General features: G+C 39.2%; 1 protein-coding gene across 1 annotated transcript; it reads left to right on the plus strand.

Moving 5' to 3' along the window:
• The first annotated feature begins 869 nt into the window (after positions 1–869).
• On the plus strand, positions 870–16,156 carry API5 (apoptosis inhibitor 5). Its single transcript, XM_048947696.1, has 14 exons — positions 870–1,057; positions 4,121–4,282; positions 5,240–5,333; positions 6,219–6,284; positions 6,616–6,767; positions 7,674–7,880; positions 8,400–8,504; positions 9,151–9,240; positions 9,796–9,977; positions 10,124–10,217; positions 11,017–11,073; positions 11,974–12,050; positions 12,407–12,543; positions 14,017–16,156. Exons 1-14 carry the CDS (start codon positions 989–991, stop codon positions 14,094–14,096), a joined length of 1,572 nt encoding a protein of 523 aa, XP_048803653.1. The 5' UTR covers positions 870–988; the 3' UTR covers positions 14,097–16,156.
• The last annotated feature ends 38 nt before the right edge of the window (positions 16,157–16,194 follow it).

Raw genomic sequence — 16,194 nt, forward strand, 5'->3', positions numbered from 1 at the left:
AAGGAGAGATTAAAATCCTGACTGATTGATTACATCATTTGAAATCCAGGAGGCATGCACTGCACAGCCTGTTAGAAGCTATGTTGCCACTCATGGATATGCATTTCAAGTTTTTGAGTTTCTAGAGATGCATTTCTTTAGATATCTCCATTTTAACAGACCAACAGCTGCCTGATTAACATTGAAAAATAATTTCAGTATCTCCTAGATTTGTATCAACTTCAGCTCTTTATTCATTTTCTTTCCATATTAACAGTAAAGACTCGCAGTAACTTGTTTTAAAGTTCAGTTACAAATATGTATAGGTGTGTAAGGTGGAAGCTAGAGAGTGGAAGATGGAAATGGTTGTAAGGAGAGAATTTAGGCACTCGGGGACATGGCTGTGGCAGAGAGGGACACGATTAGTGGGCATGGTGGGATTGGGCTCACTGTCGGACCAGATGGCCTCAGAGGTCTTTTCTTAGCTCCACTACACAATTCTGTGTATAACACTGCAGTAATGATGCAAAGCAATAGGAAAGTAGATGAAGAAAAAAAAAGAGAGAAGAAAAAAAGTGATGCATAGAATGAGGAAGACAGCAACAGAATAAGCCCAGAGGACAGTTCTTCTAAAGTGGCTCTGAATACCCTTTCCCCTTCTGAAGCCTGTCGGAGCAGCCTTGGCGCCCCTTCTGGAATCGGTGCGATTTGTCGGGTGCTGGTGATTTATAAACGCAGCCAACGCTGCACCGGGCCCATTTCGTTTCCTTTAACCGCCGAACGCCCACAGGTTTCGCACAGCAGGGCAGGCGGTCCGCCGGCAGCCGCGCAGCCCTGCAGGGGGCGCCATGCGAGCACCGCTCCCGCCGCGCCGCGGCCGCTCTGGGACTTCCGCCTCGTTGGTGCTGACGGCGGCGGCCTGCGCGGAGCGGCGGCGGCCCGAGCGGCGGCGGTGGCGTCAGCGGCGGCCTCGGTTGCAGCGACGGCTCTGCCCCTTCCCCGCCGTGCCATGCCCACCGTTGAGGAGCTTTACCGCAACTACGGCATCCTAGCGGACGCCACAGAGACGGCGGGCCAGGTGCGGCGCGGCTGCGGCCTGCAAGGCCTCGGCAGGCCTGGGGCTCGAGTGGTGCGGCGGGGAGCTCTGGGCTGGGCGGGCCGGGCTGCCGGCGGGGCGACGCTGCAATGGGGGCTGCTTCCGTGCTGGTTGTGTGCGGGTTTCCACGGCTCGGGGCAGGTTGTGAAACGACCCTTACGGCTGCGATCCCGCGGGGTGGGGGGGAAGGGAGTGGAGCAGCTCCTGCGGTGGATGCCCTTCGCTTAGATGCGGCTATTTAGGAGTCAGTAACAAGAAGCGGGCTGCTCGTGGCGTGGGGACGCAGAGTTTCTCCTACCGGGTTCCGGCCTTTAGGAGGGTTTCGGTAGCCCTGCTGGTGTGGTGCGGTGCTGTTATAGCACGCGTAAGTAGTGGATAACACTGCGTACCTAACAGTGGATTGTAAGTATGTACTACGACACGATGTTATTTGGGCAGTCCTTTAAGGTTTTGTAGTTTGTTTTTAAAGTTAGTTTAAGCTCCAGTCTGTTTACTTTGCTTGTGTAACTGTGCCCCAGCGAAACAAAGTTGCAGGCAGGTCAATAAAAATATGAGTTCAGAGTGTTGAAAATATGGAGCTAAAATGTTGGGAGCTATGAGGAGAGAAAATAAGTAGATGCCATAAGTATGCTGTTTTCACGTGTGTAGTCACTCATCATTTTTACAGTTGTGGGTAGCTCTTGTAAGACAGGAATGGCTGCATGAGGTAGAACAAACTCCAGAATGGCTACAATTGTTGCCTGTAGCAGGGATCGGTACCCCCGGAGCTGCCAGAACCTCTCAGTGTCAGAAGAGGGTGATGGAGAATGATGGATCCTGGTGCATTTTCCACTTACAAGTTTCCAGAGCCTCTTTGTGATTAGTGTATTGTGCTGGGTTGATCTTCCCTAGTTTTTTCTGACACTTTTTTTAACTGATTGTATTTCTGGCATGAAAATGTTCTGTGACAAAATGTTCCATTGCTTTGTGAAGCAATTACCTTCTTTAAACTTCTCATTTCATAATCACAATGTCTCTTATTTCTGGATTCTGAGAAGCAGTGAGTAATTGTTCTTTATTCATCATTTTTATCCCTCTCCATTATCCCTTAATATCCCTGTGAATGTGATGTCTCACATTCTTTGACTATAAAAAAAACTCATAGTCACGCTATCTCAAAAAGGAAAGTTTGAACATGAGGAAAAGAGCCAGGAGACCACTAGAAATATAACATTGAATGGAATAATTTAAAGCACCAGAAGTATTCGGCTTCTAAAAGTATTTCAGTTGTGAAAAGAACTGATAGGATGAGTCTGCGTCACAAGTAGAAAGAAGGTGAGAACGTCAAAAGGAAAAAAACAACTATCCAGAAGTGGTTTAAAATAAAGAAGACAACGCGCTTTTCCATAACACTTTGTTAAACTTGTCATGAGGTGTTACAAAGTATTAATCAGTTCAAGAGCTGATTAAGAGAAATCAATGGATGAGTGGTCAGAAGCTCAAACATTCTTGTGTTAGTGATTGGGAGGAAATGTGCAAAAGTGCACAATTACTATTTCTGCAGTTAGCTGCTCTTTCTTGGGCATTGATTGCTGCTAGATGGGTGGTAAGACAAACTTCTGCCTCCACTGAGTATTAGGAGTAATTAGCATGCAGTAATAGAAATTCCTGGAACACAGGCTACTCTATTTCATTTGCTTTCTGGATGGTTTTTAAGTATATGTGAAGTTTAAGCAGTTTGTTTCACAAAAAGTCATTATTTGCATGCAGCCTTTGAATTTGTAACCGTAACAATCTGTATTTGATCATTAGTTTGCACTGGCTCGTTTGTGCACATGCTGTGCTGCACAACTGGGGGGCAGGTCAGATGGGGGTGTGGGTCAGCTGGAAAACAAATCTGCCTTGGTAGTTTTCCTTCCACATCAGTGTCTCAGTCTGGTTCAGAATCTGGCACAGATGGGTGTCGAATGGAATAAGAAGTGTTCAAGCAGCATTGGTCCTGACTATTAAAATACAGCTTGCTATAAAGGGAGTAAAAGTAGCATACTGCTTTGTAAATTAGTATCTCTACTTGCTGCAGGTGAACTTTTATATGGAGTGGGGTGATGATATGTGTGACTCTAAGAAACTCAGAGCAGATAAAGGAAAGTGTCCTGTACTGTTGATGTTGCTCTTCAAAGTGGGATACACTGCCTAAATGTTTCTTTCACAACCATTAAGAAAATTAATGATAGAAGATGATGATTTCTGCTAGCATCCTAGTGATAGTAACTTTTATTTCTAGCAGAAGGTCTCCCTGCCCACGGCAGGGATAGAACTGGGTGATCTTTAAGGTCTCTCCCAAAGAAAACCATTCTGTGAATAGCTAACCATAACAAAGGCTTGAATTTATTGTGAAGGTTCGGTCCTACAAGCATGTCAGAAATGCCTGTGTGGTTTGGTTGGAAGAACTGGATGGAGACTTTTCCACACTGTTGCTTAAGTGCCGTTTTTTCCTCAGTATTTCAACTGCAGGTTTATTTATTTATTGCATCCAATCCTTGCTATCAGATTTTTCAAAACTCTCATACATCAATTCAGCCATTCAAATAGATGCCAGAGATGCTTGAGAGCAGTAAATCATAGAAGTCACTCATGATTTGTTGCAGTTGTACAGTTGTTGGGAGAGGTAACCTCTGCATAAGAGAGCAGACAAAAGACAGAAACTTGTCGGAAAAATAATGCTTAAATTCAGTGAAGAAATTGATAATGTAATTCCTTTAGTCTGCACTAATCTAATGACAAGTGGCATGTAAGAGCTGTTAGCCTTAGGGCAAAGAGTTTTTGAACAGTAAGCACTTGAACAGGTACTGGAACCAGAAGAACAGTACAGTCAATAGGGACAAATTTTATTGGATCAGTGAGATGAGATTGCTCTAAGAGAGAAATGCACTTCTTTGTATGAGGCTTGTATAATTCAGTTCATTTTAATAGGTGCAATAGAAGAGGAAAGAGAAAATTCTTTCATTTCTTAAGAATACACCAAATTTTTTTCTATTTGCATGTTCTGTTTTTTTCCTCTTCCAGCACAAGGATGCCTACCAGGTGATCTTGGATGGTGTGAAAGGAGGCGCCAAGGAGAAGCGACTTGCAGCCCAGTTTATTCCCAAATTCTTCAAGCATTTTCCTGAATTAGCTGACTCAGCTATCAATGCCCAGTTGGACCTCTGTGAGGATGAAGATGTTTCTGTAAGAATGGGGACCAGAAACTTCTATCCAGTTGCTATGATGATTTATATTTTGTTCTCATTTTCCTTTCTTTTTAGTTTCTTAGCCTATGTCTAGGAGGGGAGGGTTGGCCTCTGGAAGCCTTAAACACATAGTAGTATTCCTGCAATAGAAAAATCTATTGTGTGATGGTATGGGAAGATAAATCATTTTTTCTTTGTCTTTTCACTCCCATCATTGATCAACAGAATAATTCTGTAGAAAGAAGCTTAGATATGGTTTCTTTGAATATCTATTGCATTTCTCCTTTCAAAGCACTTTGTGGTAATGGACTCCAATAAATCTTGCTGGAAGGCAAGAAAATTTCCTTTACACCCGAGAACCATAAGGTTGTGATCTGGCTTCATGCAGAAGTCTTGAGATGCTTTGTGCTGCTTCTTGTTTTGAAATAAGCTGGATCTTAAAAGATGTAAGCAGATGATTGAAGGAGTTTTGGCAATGCTGGGAAAAAACATCATTTCTCTGCCATATGCACACCTGTAACAGTGTCCTTTCCATTAGCAAATAAGACTCCATAATAACTCATATTCCAGCCCTTTGTTGTGTTTGTTACTTAAACTGTTGATCAGATTAATTATTCTGTGAATGTAGTTGCTGGTCAAATTGTCTTTTCTCCAGTTCTGCTTGAATCTAAGAAAAATTTATTTTTTTCATCTTCCAAAGCATGTCTTAATAGTTTCATAGCAAAGAGAATGGTTGGACTGTCATTGGAGTCTGACAGTTGAGCATCACTGTGAGAATATGATGCTCCTGCTTAGAGGATATGTGGTCGTTTCCTCAAATTTGGCTGATTTTTTCCGCCAAGCTTGATATGGGAGTTAAAATGCCCAAGTTCTTTTGTACTCTTTAATCTTTCTTTTTGTGTTACTTTTCCACAATTTTCCATTACTTTTTCTTTTGATGGTGCAAATTCCACAGATCCGGCGCCAGGCCATTAAGGAGCTGCCTCAGTTTGCCACCGGAGATAATCTTCCCCGGGTAGCAGACATACTGACCCAGCTTCTGCAGTCAGGTAGGAGATGCACACCTGGAAACGTATGCAGTTTGTTCTGTTTTCTGTTGATTATTTTGCTGCAGAGCAGCCTGTCCCAGTGGCACCCACACCCAGCTGTTGCTCCTCTTCCCCTCTTTTGTTTACTCTCCCCTTATGTTGTTACTACTGTGAATTATTTTGTGAATTTTTTGTGAACTATTATTGTGAATCTTTTTTTGCCTTGAACCTTTTTCATTCAAGTTCTTTTAAAGCAGGAGAGGAAGATAAATCTGCAGTTACAGACTGCACTAAATTATCTTCTGAGCAAGAGCTATTGGATTTCTAATCCAGAAACCTTAACAAAAAGATGGAATGCATTTTTTATACAAAATATCTAATTTGGAATTTCATATACGATGTTTTTTTAATAATTCAGTAGGTTTATGGAGTGCTAAATATTAGATGTTCAAAACTGTATTAAAAATGCATGCTTGAGTCTCTACAGTATTGCGTCTCAGAAGAGAAATATTTTTAAGGGACATGGGCATATCTTAGTTTAGGGAAAATTGTTTCTTCCATTGCGAAATTCCATAGATTAAAAAGAAGGTATTGTTTCTTTTGCCTGAATTTAAAGAAGGCGAGCTTATTCAACTGCTCCTTAAAATTATCAAACTTGCTGCGTTAAAACTTTCAAGTTTTCAAGCCTGCCACATTTGTAATGTTCAAGTTTTGGGGGGCAAGGGAATGAGGATGAGATCTTCATCTTTCACAACCATGACTATTTCCACAGTCTAATAGCAGTTAAAATACAAGTTACATTATTTATAATGCTGGTGATAGAACCCTTCTTGTTTGACATCAGAAATCTTTCTGCATTTATGTTTGCTTTTCAAGGATATGAATGTGATTTTTTTCTCTCTTCAGATGATTCTGCAGAATTCAATTTGGTGAACAATGCTTTGCTCAGTATATTTAAGATGGATGCTAAAGGTAAAGGACACATTTTTCTGTAAATGTATTTGTTTAATACTTTCTACTACCTAATGCAGTGAGAGCTGGACCAAAATTTGTGCTGTTTTAGTGCAGTGCAAAAGATGGAGATGTATTCATTACTTTGTTTTGCAAACAGTACTGGAATTTGTAATAGCTGTGGATCTGAATTATACAGATTAACAAAAGAATCGTATCTCTTATGTCAAACTATGAAAACTGTTTTGTAAATGTTTTATGGGGTCTTAAAGGAAACTACTGTCTTCTGTATGGGTGGCTCAGCTGCTAAGTTTTGAAATAATTGGTGTTTCCTGATTCATTCTCCTTTCAGGGACTTTGGGAGGCTTATTCAGTCAAATTCTTCAAGGGGAGGATATTGTGAGAGAAAGAGCCATCAAATTCCTCTCTACAAAACTGAAAACCCTTCCTGAAGAGGTGCTGAATAAGGAGGTAGAAGAGTTCATATTAGCTGAATCAAAGAAGGTGAGCATCTTATGCTACAAGTTTAGATATTACTAAACTATCACTGGCAATGTTTTCAGGTCTGTTACTTAAAACCAGTCACAGTAAAGGCTTAGTAAAAAGTGTAGCTTGTGATCTTGATCACATGCTTTTAAGAATTGGTGTACTGCTGATAGGTACCACCTCTCTCCATTCCTTTACACTGAAAAAGGCTAGTTTCCTTAAGCTCTTCTCTTAGGGCACGTGTTCCAGACACTGTTTGTGTAGGTGGCTGGACTTCTGAAGCTTATCAACAGTTTTCTTGTGGTGAAGGACCCCCTGCTAGGAGCAGTATTCCAGAATCCTCGATCCCCTTGCTTTCTTTGGCATACTGGTTATGCTTTTGGCCCAGGATATTGTTCACTACTCAAAGAATGCTCTAATTCGTGCAACCTCCTGTCCCCAGGTTCCATAGTACATTTGCAGCAGAGCAGTTCCTCAGGCACTTGGTTCCCAGAATGTGTGAGCACAGGGCAGGGAGTTTTTCCCAGATGTAGGACTTGGTATTTGTCCTTGTTAAATTTCATGAGATTCCAATGTGCTGCCTAAGCTGAGAAAATAAAAATGTATTAATACAATGGATACTAAATTGATAGTCATTTAACATTTGTTCTGCCTGAAACATAGTTTTATAGGTAGGAAATGTGTCATAAAGTTAGTGTTCAAAAAAAACATGACTTGTGTGCAGGTTGATGGCGGTTACTTTGTCTCAGAGATTTGTACAATTACACTGTGTTTTTCTGTGTTCCTTTAAACTTCCTTCTAAATAAATAGGGGATGACTTAAATGTTAGGTTGCTGCGTGCTTTATCATTTTAAATCAAGTAGTTTTGGCCTGGAGGTTTGCGAATGGCTACAATGGAAATATGTTTTCTGGTGTTTTATTAAGGTACTGGAAGATGTGACAGGTGAAGAATTTGTTCTGTTCATGAAAATATTGTCTGGATTAAAAAGCTTACAGACAGTAAGTGGAAGGCAGCAACTAGTGGAGCTGGTAGCCGAACAAGCTGACCTGGAACAAACATTCAATCCGGCAGATCCAGATTGTGTGGACAGACTTCTGCAGTGTACTCGACAGGCAGTGCCACTCTTCTCAGTATGTATTTATTTCTTTCATATGAGAAGTAATGTGGAAAGTTGATAGCCATAGTTCATCTTCAATATTCTGAGTGATTACATTAGAATGAAAACATACCAATACTTCTCTGCCTTTCGCGTGTTAGAATGTTGACAGGCAGCCTTTAAGCCCACGAATTTTGTTTGAGCTTTTGTGTATTCAGATGTTTTCTTTCAAATTTAGATGTTACAGCCAATTATGACAAGACTCTCACACTAGGTTTGTATATGTGTTTGATCGATTCAGGTCTGATGCCAGGCAACTGCAGCATGCATTGTCCTTCTACCATGTTATAGGCACTCTTTTTAGCCCTTGTTGCAGAATGCCTTGAAGTTTAAGCTACCTTAGAAGGGTCTTTGCATTTCAGAGTTAAAGATAAGTTTAATAAAGCTTTAAGGTATATCTGTGTGGTAGGCATTTACAAGGCTGGCATAGTGATGGGGGGGAGTTTTTAATTCATTCAAAAGAGTCATCTGAAGCCTGTGTTGTTTTCTGCAGAAGAACGTTCATTCCACAAAATTTGTTACTTACTTCTGTGAGCACGTGCTTCCAAACCTCAGTGCTTTGACTACTCCAGTGGAGGGTCTTGATATCCAGTTAGAGGTAAGACAAGGTTACAGTGTCTTTGAAATCCTGAGAAGTATGCATCTGTACTGTTGGAAACCTAGCTACACTAGGAAAATAATGTTTGCTGTATTGAAGCACAGCTGAGCATTGACTTTTAAAGCACGTTATTTGTCCAAGCTATTGAGACAAGGCTAGAATATAAATAGATCGGTGTAATCATCTTTATATTGCTGTCAATTTTTTTTAAGCATGTAGCATTTACGGAAATTATTGTTGCATAGCTTGTGTTAATTTAGTCTCCTAAGGGAGTGGCTTAATGTCAGTAATTTTGCTTACATTAATCAGTGTTGCAGTTGCACTTAAATCGTTATGAATCTCCATGTAAAGGTGAGCTATGCATGAGAGAACAAGGTTTTTGTTTGCAGAAAAGTGTTAGTGTTGCTTGCTGAGACTGGACAGCAATACCTGTGTTTCTGTTTGGGGATGTGAGCAGACTGGGCATATTCCCACTTAAATTCTTTCCTGAGACCAGGAGTTTGATTTCATTATTATTTTTTTTTTAATCTGTAGTAGCTGGCTTCTACTGCACCAACAATAATTACACGATGATTTCCTTTGGTCTGAAAGTTCAATTTCCTTTCCTCTCTATTAACACATAAAAAACAACTATCTTTATGTGTAGGTCTTGAAGCTTCTTGCTGAAATGAGTTCATTTTGTGGAGATATGGAAAAGCTGGAATCAAATTTGAAGAAACTATTTGATAAATTGCTGGTAAGACTAATTCAACTTTTTACTAGTGTAAAACACTAAAATAAACACTTTTCATCACAACAAGTTATGCTAATCCATTAATCTGTTTATCCTTTTCAAAAGTGGCTGTATCACAGGTAACGTTCTCCATAATACAAGCACAAACGACATTTGCTATTCAGAGCCCTTCTGAAAATAAAGCAAGGCATGTTGGTCTTAATCCAGCATACTTGCAGGAAAAGGGGAAAAAAAAAACATAGCAATGAGAGACTCATGTTGAATCTCATTAAATGCTATATCTGCACTGCTAGTGTTAAACAAATTCTGCAATATTTCAGAAACATTGATGCAGTTTGTTATTGCTTTCTGTAGTAGAAGTGCTACCACAGTATCTCCTATGACTCAGAGATGTCAGTGAACATGAGTGTAGGCTAACTGCATGAACCAGGACTTGTGGAGCAGCTCCACGCAATAGTGTGAGGATGGGAAATTCTTCTTACATTGTCAGCAAAAATGAAGCCTCCAGTTCCTCATTATATGTGCCTCATATATTTGTTTCTCCTTTCTGTTCATTAGGAGTATATGCCACTTCCTCCAGAGGAAGCGGAGAATGGGGAAAATGCTGGTGGTGAAGAGCCCAAGTTGCAGTTCAGTTATGTTGAGTGTCTCTTGTATAGCTTCCATCAGCTGGGTCGTAAACTTCCAGACTTCCTCACAGCCAAGCTGAATGCAGAGAAATTGAAAGACTTTAAAATCAGGTAATTGTTTAGGGGCAGGTCTTGGAATTCTGTTAAGAGGTGCTACTGTAAGGATTTTTCTTCATGGAAAAATGTTTAGAACTTCATTTTGCTTACACATTTTAAAGGAATATGTAAAATTAACCACTTGCTTTTCAACTTTCTAGGCTACAGTATTTTGCTCGAGGGCTGCAGGTGTATATTCGGCAGCTTCGTCTAGCACTCCAAGGTAAAACAGGAGAAGCCTTGAAAACAGAGGAGGTAAGTGTTGTGGAAATAGTGACTGTATAGTTGAGTGTACAGAAATAACCACTGGTGCATAATGATAGGCTGCCACCTGTTGTAAGCATGCAAATAGGTGAAGGGAGCATGCTACTAATATCTATCGGTGCTTTCTCTTTACACTTATTTGTGTTACCTATGTTTTAGATGATTGATATAAGCTCAGCTTGTCCACTAATCTTATTTCAAAGATGTGGTTTTATTTTATTTTTTGCATGTGAGATTATGGTTCATTATTAAAATTCAGGTACCAACTACTAAACTTCATATTTCTGGATCCTCTCAGATATGAAATAACGAAAAAGGCTACAGGTTATATAATTTAAATAAACTGAAAATGTTGCTTGGCACTGAGGACACTGCCTTCAACTTGGTGTGAGTTCTGCAGGTTGGCCAGTTTCAAAATAATCTAGAAGGCTTTGAATAATACTGAAGCTCTACTGGGGCTGCAGTTGTGGTAATGGTTCAGTACCCGATTGGGTTATTGTTTATCTTGCATGATTTCCTGAGCATTATTTTAAAGTGGATCCTGTGGTGTAACTGCAGTCTAACAACAGAAGAATGCACTTGGAGGAAGGGAGTGGGAATTACACTGGAGCATAACAAGGAACTGGCTGTTGCAGAGCTGCTGGAAGCCTAAAAAACTGTAACCTTGAGAATGTGCACACACCTTTCACTGCTGCTACAGCAGTTCACTGAATAGCAACTGGTATAATTTTAAGCTACTGAAACAGCAAGTATTCAGTGGTAATTTTTAATTTTTTTTTTTTTTTAACAGAACAAGATCAAAGTGGTTGCTTTGAAAATAACCAATAATATTAATGTTTTAATCAAGGTAAGTCTTAACATTATGAGCAAATAAGAAGTAGAGTAAGCTATGGAGAAAAAAGGGAATAATTTGAAACAAATTGTATCATGTTAAGTTAGTCTTTGCTAGTGTGCTGCCTACTCTTCCATTTCTGAAGAGACGTGGATCTGCTGCTTCTGCTCCTTTGCCACTGTTTGGAAAGGGTATGTATTGAGGCTCTTTTTAGTGGCAGCAGTTGCCAGCAGGAGTAGATAACCTTGTTTTAAGGGAGTGTGGATTACAGCCTTCTGAGCCTTCTTTTCTTCTCATTCCTGCTGTGCTAGAGACAGGTAAGGAATAGTTCAAAGAATTGCAAAGAGATGTAAAGGAAGGAAGAGGCCAAGTAAACTGCCATTTAGAGCTGTTTTCTGCAGTCTGGAAGAGATGGGCTGAAGAAATATACTTTCATCCACAGACCTTGGGAACATTCTTATTTCTTTGAACAACATTTTTAAAACCACTAATTTCACAAGCTGCCTTTCTTCATATCCCATCCCTCATCTTTCCCATGCTATCAAGAAACTTCTTTTAACCTTCACAACAGGAATATCAGATGTGCCTGCAGGAGCCATTTAGTTCTTTAAAAGATAGAGGGTGTTTTTTGTTTTTTGTTTTTTTTTTCTTGCATAGGTAGAGAAATTAAGTGTATTTTTGCAGTATTAGGTGTTATTCTGGTTAATTCAAATCTCTTTTGAATTTCCTACTAAAGGATATGGAACTAAAATAGTTAGCTTCTGTTCCCTTTTCTGCCACACAATTGTAAAGGTTTGGGTTTTAAAACTCTTCAAAGGCATATGCTTTTCTGGAGCTTCAATGGGCAACTAAAACTTTGAGTGCAATGGATGTGGATTTGACTGCAGAATGAATTCTCCAATTTTGTCTCCACAGGATCTCTTCCACATTCCTCCTTCTTACAAAAGTACAGTCACACTGTCCTGGAAACCAGTACAGAAGGCAGATGCAAAGTAAGAGGTTTTTCATTAACAGCAATGATGAAAAAAATGTTGTTAACTTCTGCTGTTCACAAAACACAGATTCCAAGTGTGCATTTATATAATGTACACAGCACGAGTTAAAAGTTTCACAACCAAAATTGAAACCCACCCTGAAAGGACTTAAGGCTGTGATAAAATAGTCTTGATTTAGGGATATGATAGACTGAATCAACTAGAGACTAGTCTACTTGCTCTTCAGAATTATTGTTCAGGACATCTTCAGTAGTTACTGCTAGTTTACAGTTGTTAATCTTTGAAGCTGAATAGTCATTCCTGTACTTGTCACCACAGGGGTAAAATGATCTGTTTTTGTTTTCTTCTGTCAGTCAAAAAAGAACAAGTGAAGATACAACCTCAAGTTCACCTCCAAAGAAAGCTTCGGCAGGACCAAAAAGGGATGCCAGGCAGATATATAATCCTCCCAGTGGAAAATACAGTAGTAACCTGGGCAGTTTTTCGTACGGTGAGTTAGGCAGCTTGCAAAAGCTTTGTCCAGTTACAGTTGTGCCTTTTGGGGTGGGGGGAAAGGGCAAATTAAGCACGTTCTTAGAAGCTCACATTGTACTGTCACCAATTTTTGTGTGTAATGACCTTTTTCTAATTGCTGATCAATTAGTGTTTGAATACTATCAGCCTATATAGACTGTAATGTGACTTGCCAAGTTAGTTTTAGTAGTGTTTAAATACATAAGCTTTTTAAGGTAACTGTTTCCAGTGCTTTATCTCATGATTGAGAATGTACCCTGGATTTCCAAGTGGCAGATCAGTTTCTGCAAGTGACCCCTGCCTGTCTTATGACTTGACCTGTGTTCAATTTATCTTATTGCTAACGCTGCAGCCCTTTTCCGAAGCTTTTAGGATTTGTCAGATGTACAGTGCATGCTCCCAGTGTCAGAGTCAATCTGTCTTTCTGAAAGTTTTTGTGGGTTACAGCAGCTGCAGGCTGGATGAACAAGTGCAACAGTGGCAGCAGCCTGTTCTCACCATCTTACCTAGATGTCTGTTGGGCCTACTTCTGCCAAGTAAATGTATTGCCATGACAATTTATCACCTATGTCCGTAGATAAAAGAAAAAAAAAAAGCTGATATAAAACATTCTTATATCTAAAAGAAGGAGAAGGGGAAGTCTGAGAATTTTTTAGTGCAGACTTGAGCTGATGCAGTTCTGTACTTTAATATAATAATACTTGTAATTATAGCAGTTGTAAAAACTAGAAAATTCTTAGTTTGCTAGTTTTTTTTTTTTATATTGAGATGCCGAGGCCTCTCATCCACTTTAAATTTCTGTACATTTTAAAATATGCCCATGGTTCTCCTCATAGATTAAAAGACTGTACATTGGAGAGAAAGCATAGAAGAAGAATGAGAGTTCAATTCACTATTTATTTTTTTTTTTCCACTGTGATCAAATTTGTTCTTCACAGGGAGAAACAAAACATCTTTTACAGTATAGAAAGTAGTTTGTGTGGTATCCAGTTATACATAAGATCTTTCATTCGGATATACATTGTGGTACCAGCTAATAAAGAAACTTAAGTATGCCTATAACTTAAGGATAGAAAAAGGCAGGCTGAAAAAGTTGTGAGTTTCCATCATTTTATAAAATCCATAGGAGCAAGTCAGGTGAACATATGACAAGATCAGCATGGTGTTATTAGACTGAAGGATGAACTAGATGGCCAGGTGGAGTTATTTACAGCCCAGTTTTCAGGGCTAGCTCAGTCACAGTACACAGAAAGACTGTGCTTAGTTTAAAGAGGCTGGTTCTCCTGGCATCCTTTTACAATTAGCACTCCGGAGTACAACTCAGATCTTACAACAAGCAAGATTAACCTCAGAGACTGAAGTCAGCCTCAATACCTCTAGCTATTGCTGTTTAGTTCTCATCGGTACACAGCATGAAACCTGTATGACAAGTTTTTGATTTCTATTTCAGAGCAAAGAGGTGGTTTCCGGGGTGGACGAGGAAGAGGCTGGGGAGGACGTGGCAATCGTAGTCGAGGAAGAATCTACTGAGCAGACCATCGTATCTTCCATGGTCCCTGTGGCCTAAGGCAAAAGTACACTCAGCAAAAGATTGCTTGGAGTATTGTTTCCTTCAAGGACTGCCTTCCGCTAAGACTGATTTAAATGTTCTTTATACCTTTGTATGTATGATCTACTTTTCTAACGGACTACAACTTGTCCATAGTGAAACTACAACTGTATTTTTGGATGCTTACAGTCAGCAGTTTTGGGTTCTTGTTTTTGAAGTGTCTTCAGGATTTATTCAAAATTGGAAAGGAGCATAGGTGTTTTATCAAAATTTACATCTTGATTGTTTGCATATTAACCTAAAAATCAGCTACCGCGTTACTGATACTATGTAATTGATTTTATGTATGAAGTAATGGATAGGAAAGGCATGATTACAGAGATATGTCAGAAAAGCTTAGCACCTAAAGTAATCCTTTCCTAGTCTGTAATCGTATTTTGCAATATGTGGAGAAGAGTACCGTTGTTAGATTTGCTTTTATTTACTTACAATGAACTTGACTGAGAGACCTGCTGGTTTTTTGAAGTTTGCAACTTGGTTGGAAATTTATTTTGCTTGTAGCATGAAGCAGTCCTTCTACTTAGAAAAGTTGAGAATGTGGTGTTCTTTTGTTTTGTACATCTTACTCTTCTCCGTGCATTGTAATGCAAAAGTGGTGTTTTGCAAAGGAATTTTAAATGTTTGATATGAATACGTGCATATAATTATGCCATGAAATTACAGGAAATGAGCAGGAAAAACAAAACAATAAATCACTAGAATTGTTCCAGGAATGGGTGAAGACTGATGCAGTGATTAAGCTTTGTAGACTGGAGCTGGACCGTAGCAGTACCTGGCTCTTTTCTGTGTTTTGCAAATTTTTCTGGGTTAGTTGGTACTCAAGGGTTGTGTTTTTGTTTTGTCTTTTTACCAATACAGTTGCATTTAAAAATATATAAATAAAATTGTATTTTGGGTAACATTCAAAAATTCCAGCAGTGTAGTCGAATTCAAGTGGAAAAATTAACAAATCCATGCTATTGCTTTTTTCATAGCAACTTGGAGTTCTTATTTACTGGTGTACACCCAGAAAATACAATGTAAGAGCACAATGCTTTTTTTTTATTCTCACCACTTAGAATTTTTACTTCTCAGGTCACTCAACATTGTAAAGGGGTTAGCTGATAGTAAAAAAGAAAAGAAAAAAAAAAAGTTGGGGCAGGGGAAGAGAATTTCTAACAAGACTTCCAGGGCATGTTGGTGTAAAATAGCTTAGGTTTTAGAAGAATGAAGATCTTTTCTTATCCTTTTTTTTTTTTTTCTTTTTTTTTTCTGCAGTCATTTGGTATCCACATATGAATGCTTGAAAGTGATGTTTTGCCACCTAGTTCCATTTGTATTTGCTTGTGAATCTGACTCAGGTGTCTTCAGTAACACTTGCATATTTATCACTGCAATCAAAAGGGCGGAATACCAGAATTATATCGAAGTTAGACTCACAATTTGGTTAATAACCCTGTTTTTGCTCAACTCTGGAGCAGCAGGCATTAAACTTAGGACATTCCAAGACAGGGGAGCTAACTTGTGCTTCTGAATATATGCCAGCTGCAAATCATGTTTGTCTCTAAAAGCAACAAACTTAGCAAAGCATTTTTCAAGTACAAATTCATGAGATCAAAGTGTCACTCTGAAAACAGGCACTAGATGGTAATAAGCTTTCATTGAAGGAAAAAAATATATTTTGCACTTGTGGCTATAATTTGTTGTCTTGAGGAAATCTAAGAATGTAATCTCCAAGCCTAAATGTAGCTTGCATTTTGCATTTAGACTAGTAGCTAGGCACTAGCAGCTTATTTTCTCACTGAGTTTGAAGTGAGTTTTCGTGGGGCTCCTGTTTTCCAGAGATGACATGCAAAGTTCTTGTGGCCTCAGAAGTAGTTAGATTTTCTCCCTTTAGTACCTAATTTTAATGCAGTGAGTTCTTGCAGAGACACCTGTTTACCATCTTGATGACTTGTAAATGTTCCCTTATGCTTTTGGAATAAATTCATTTTGTAATTTTGTTTGGCTCATTGTTTTACAGTTACTCTGCAGCATTTT

This window comes from Lagopus muta, chromosome 6 (assembly GCF_023343835.1).
Source record: "Lagopus muta isolate bLagMut1 chromosome 6, bLagMut1 primary, whole genome shotgun sequence".
NCBI lineage: Eukaryota > Metazoa > Chordata > Aves > Galliformes > Phasianidae > Lagopus > Lagopus muta.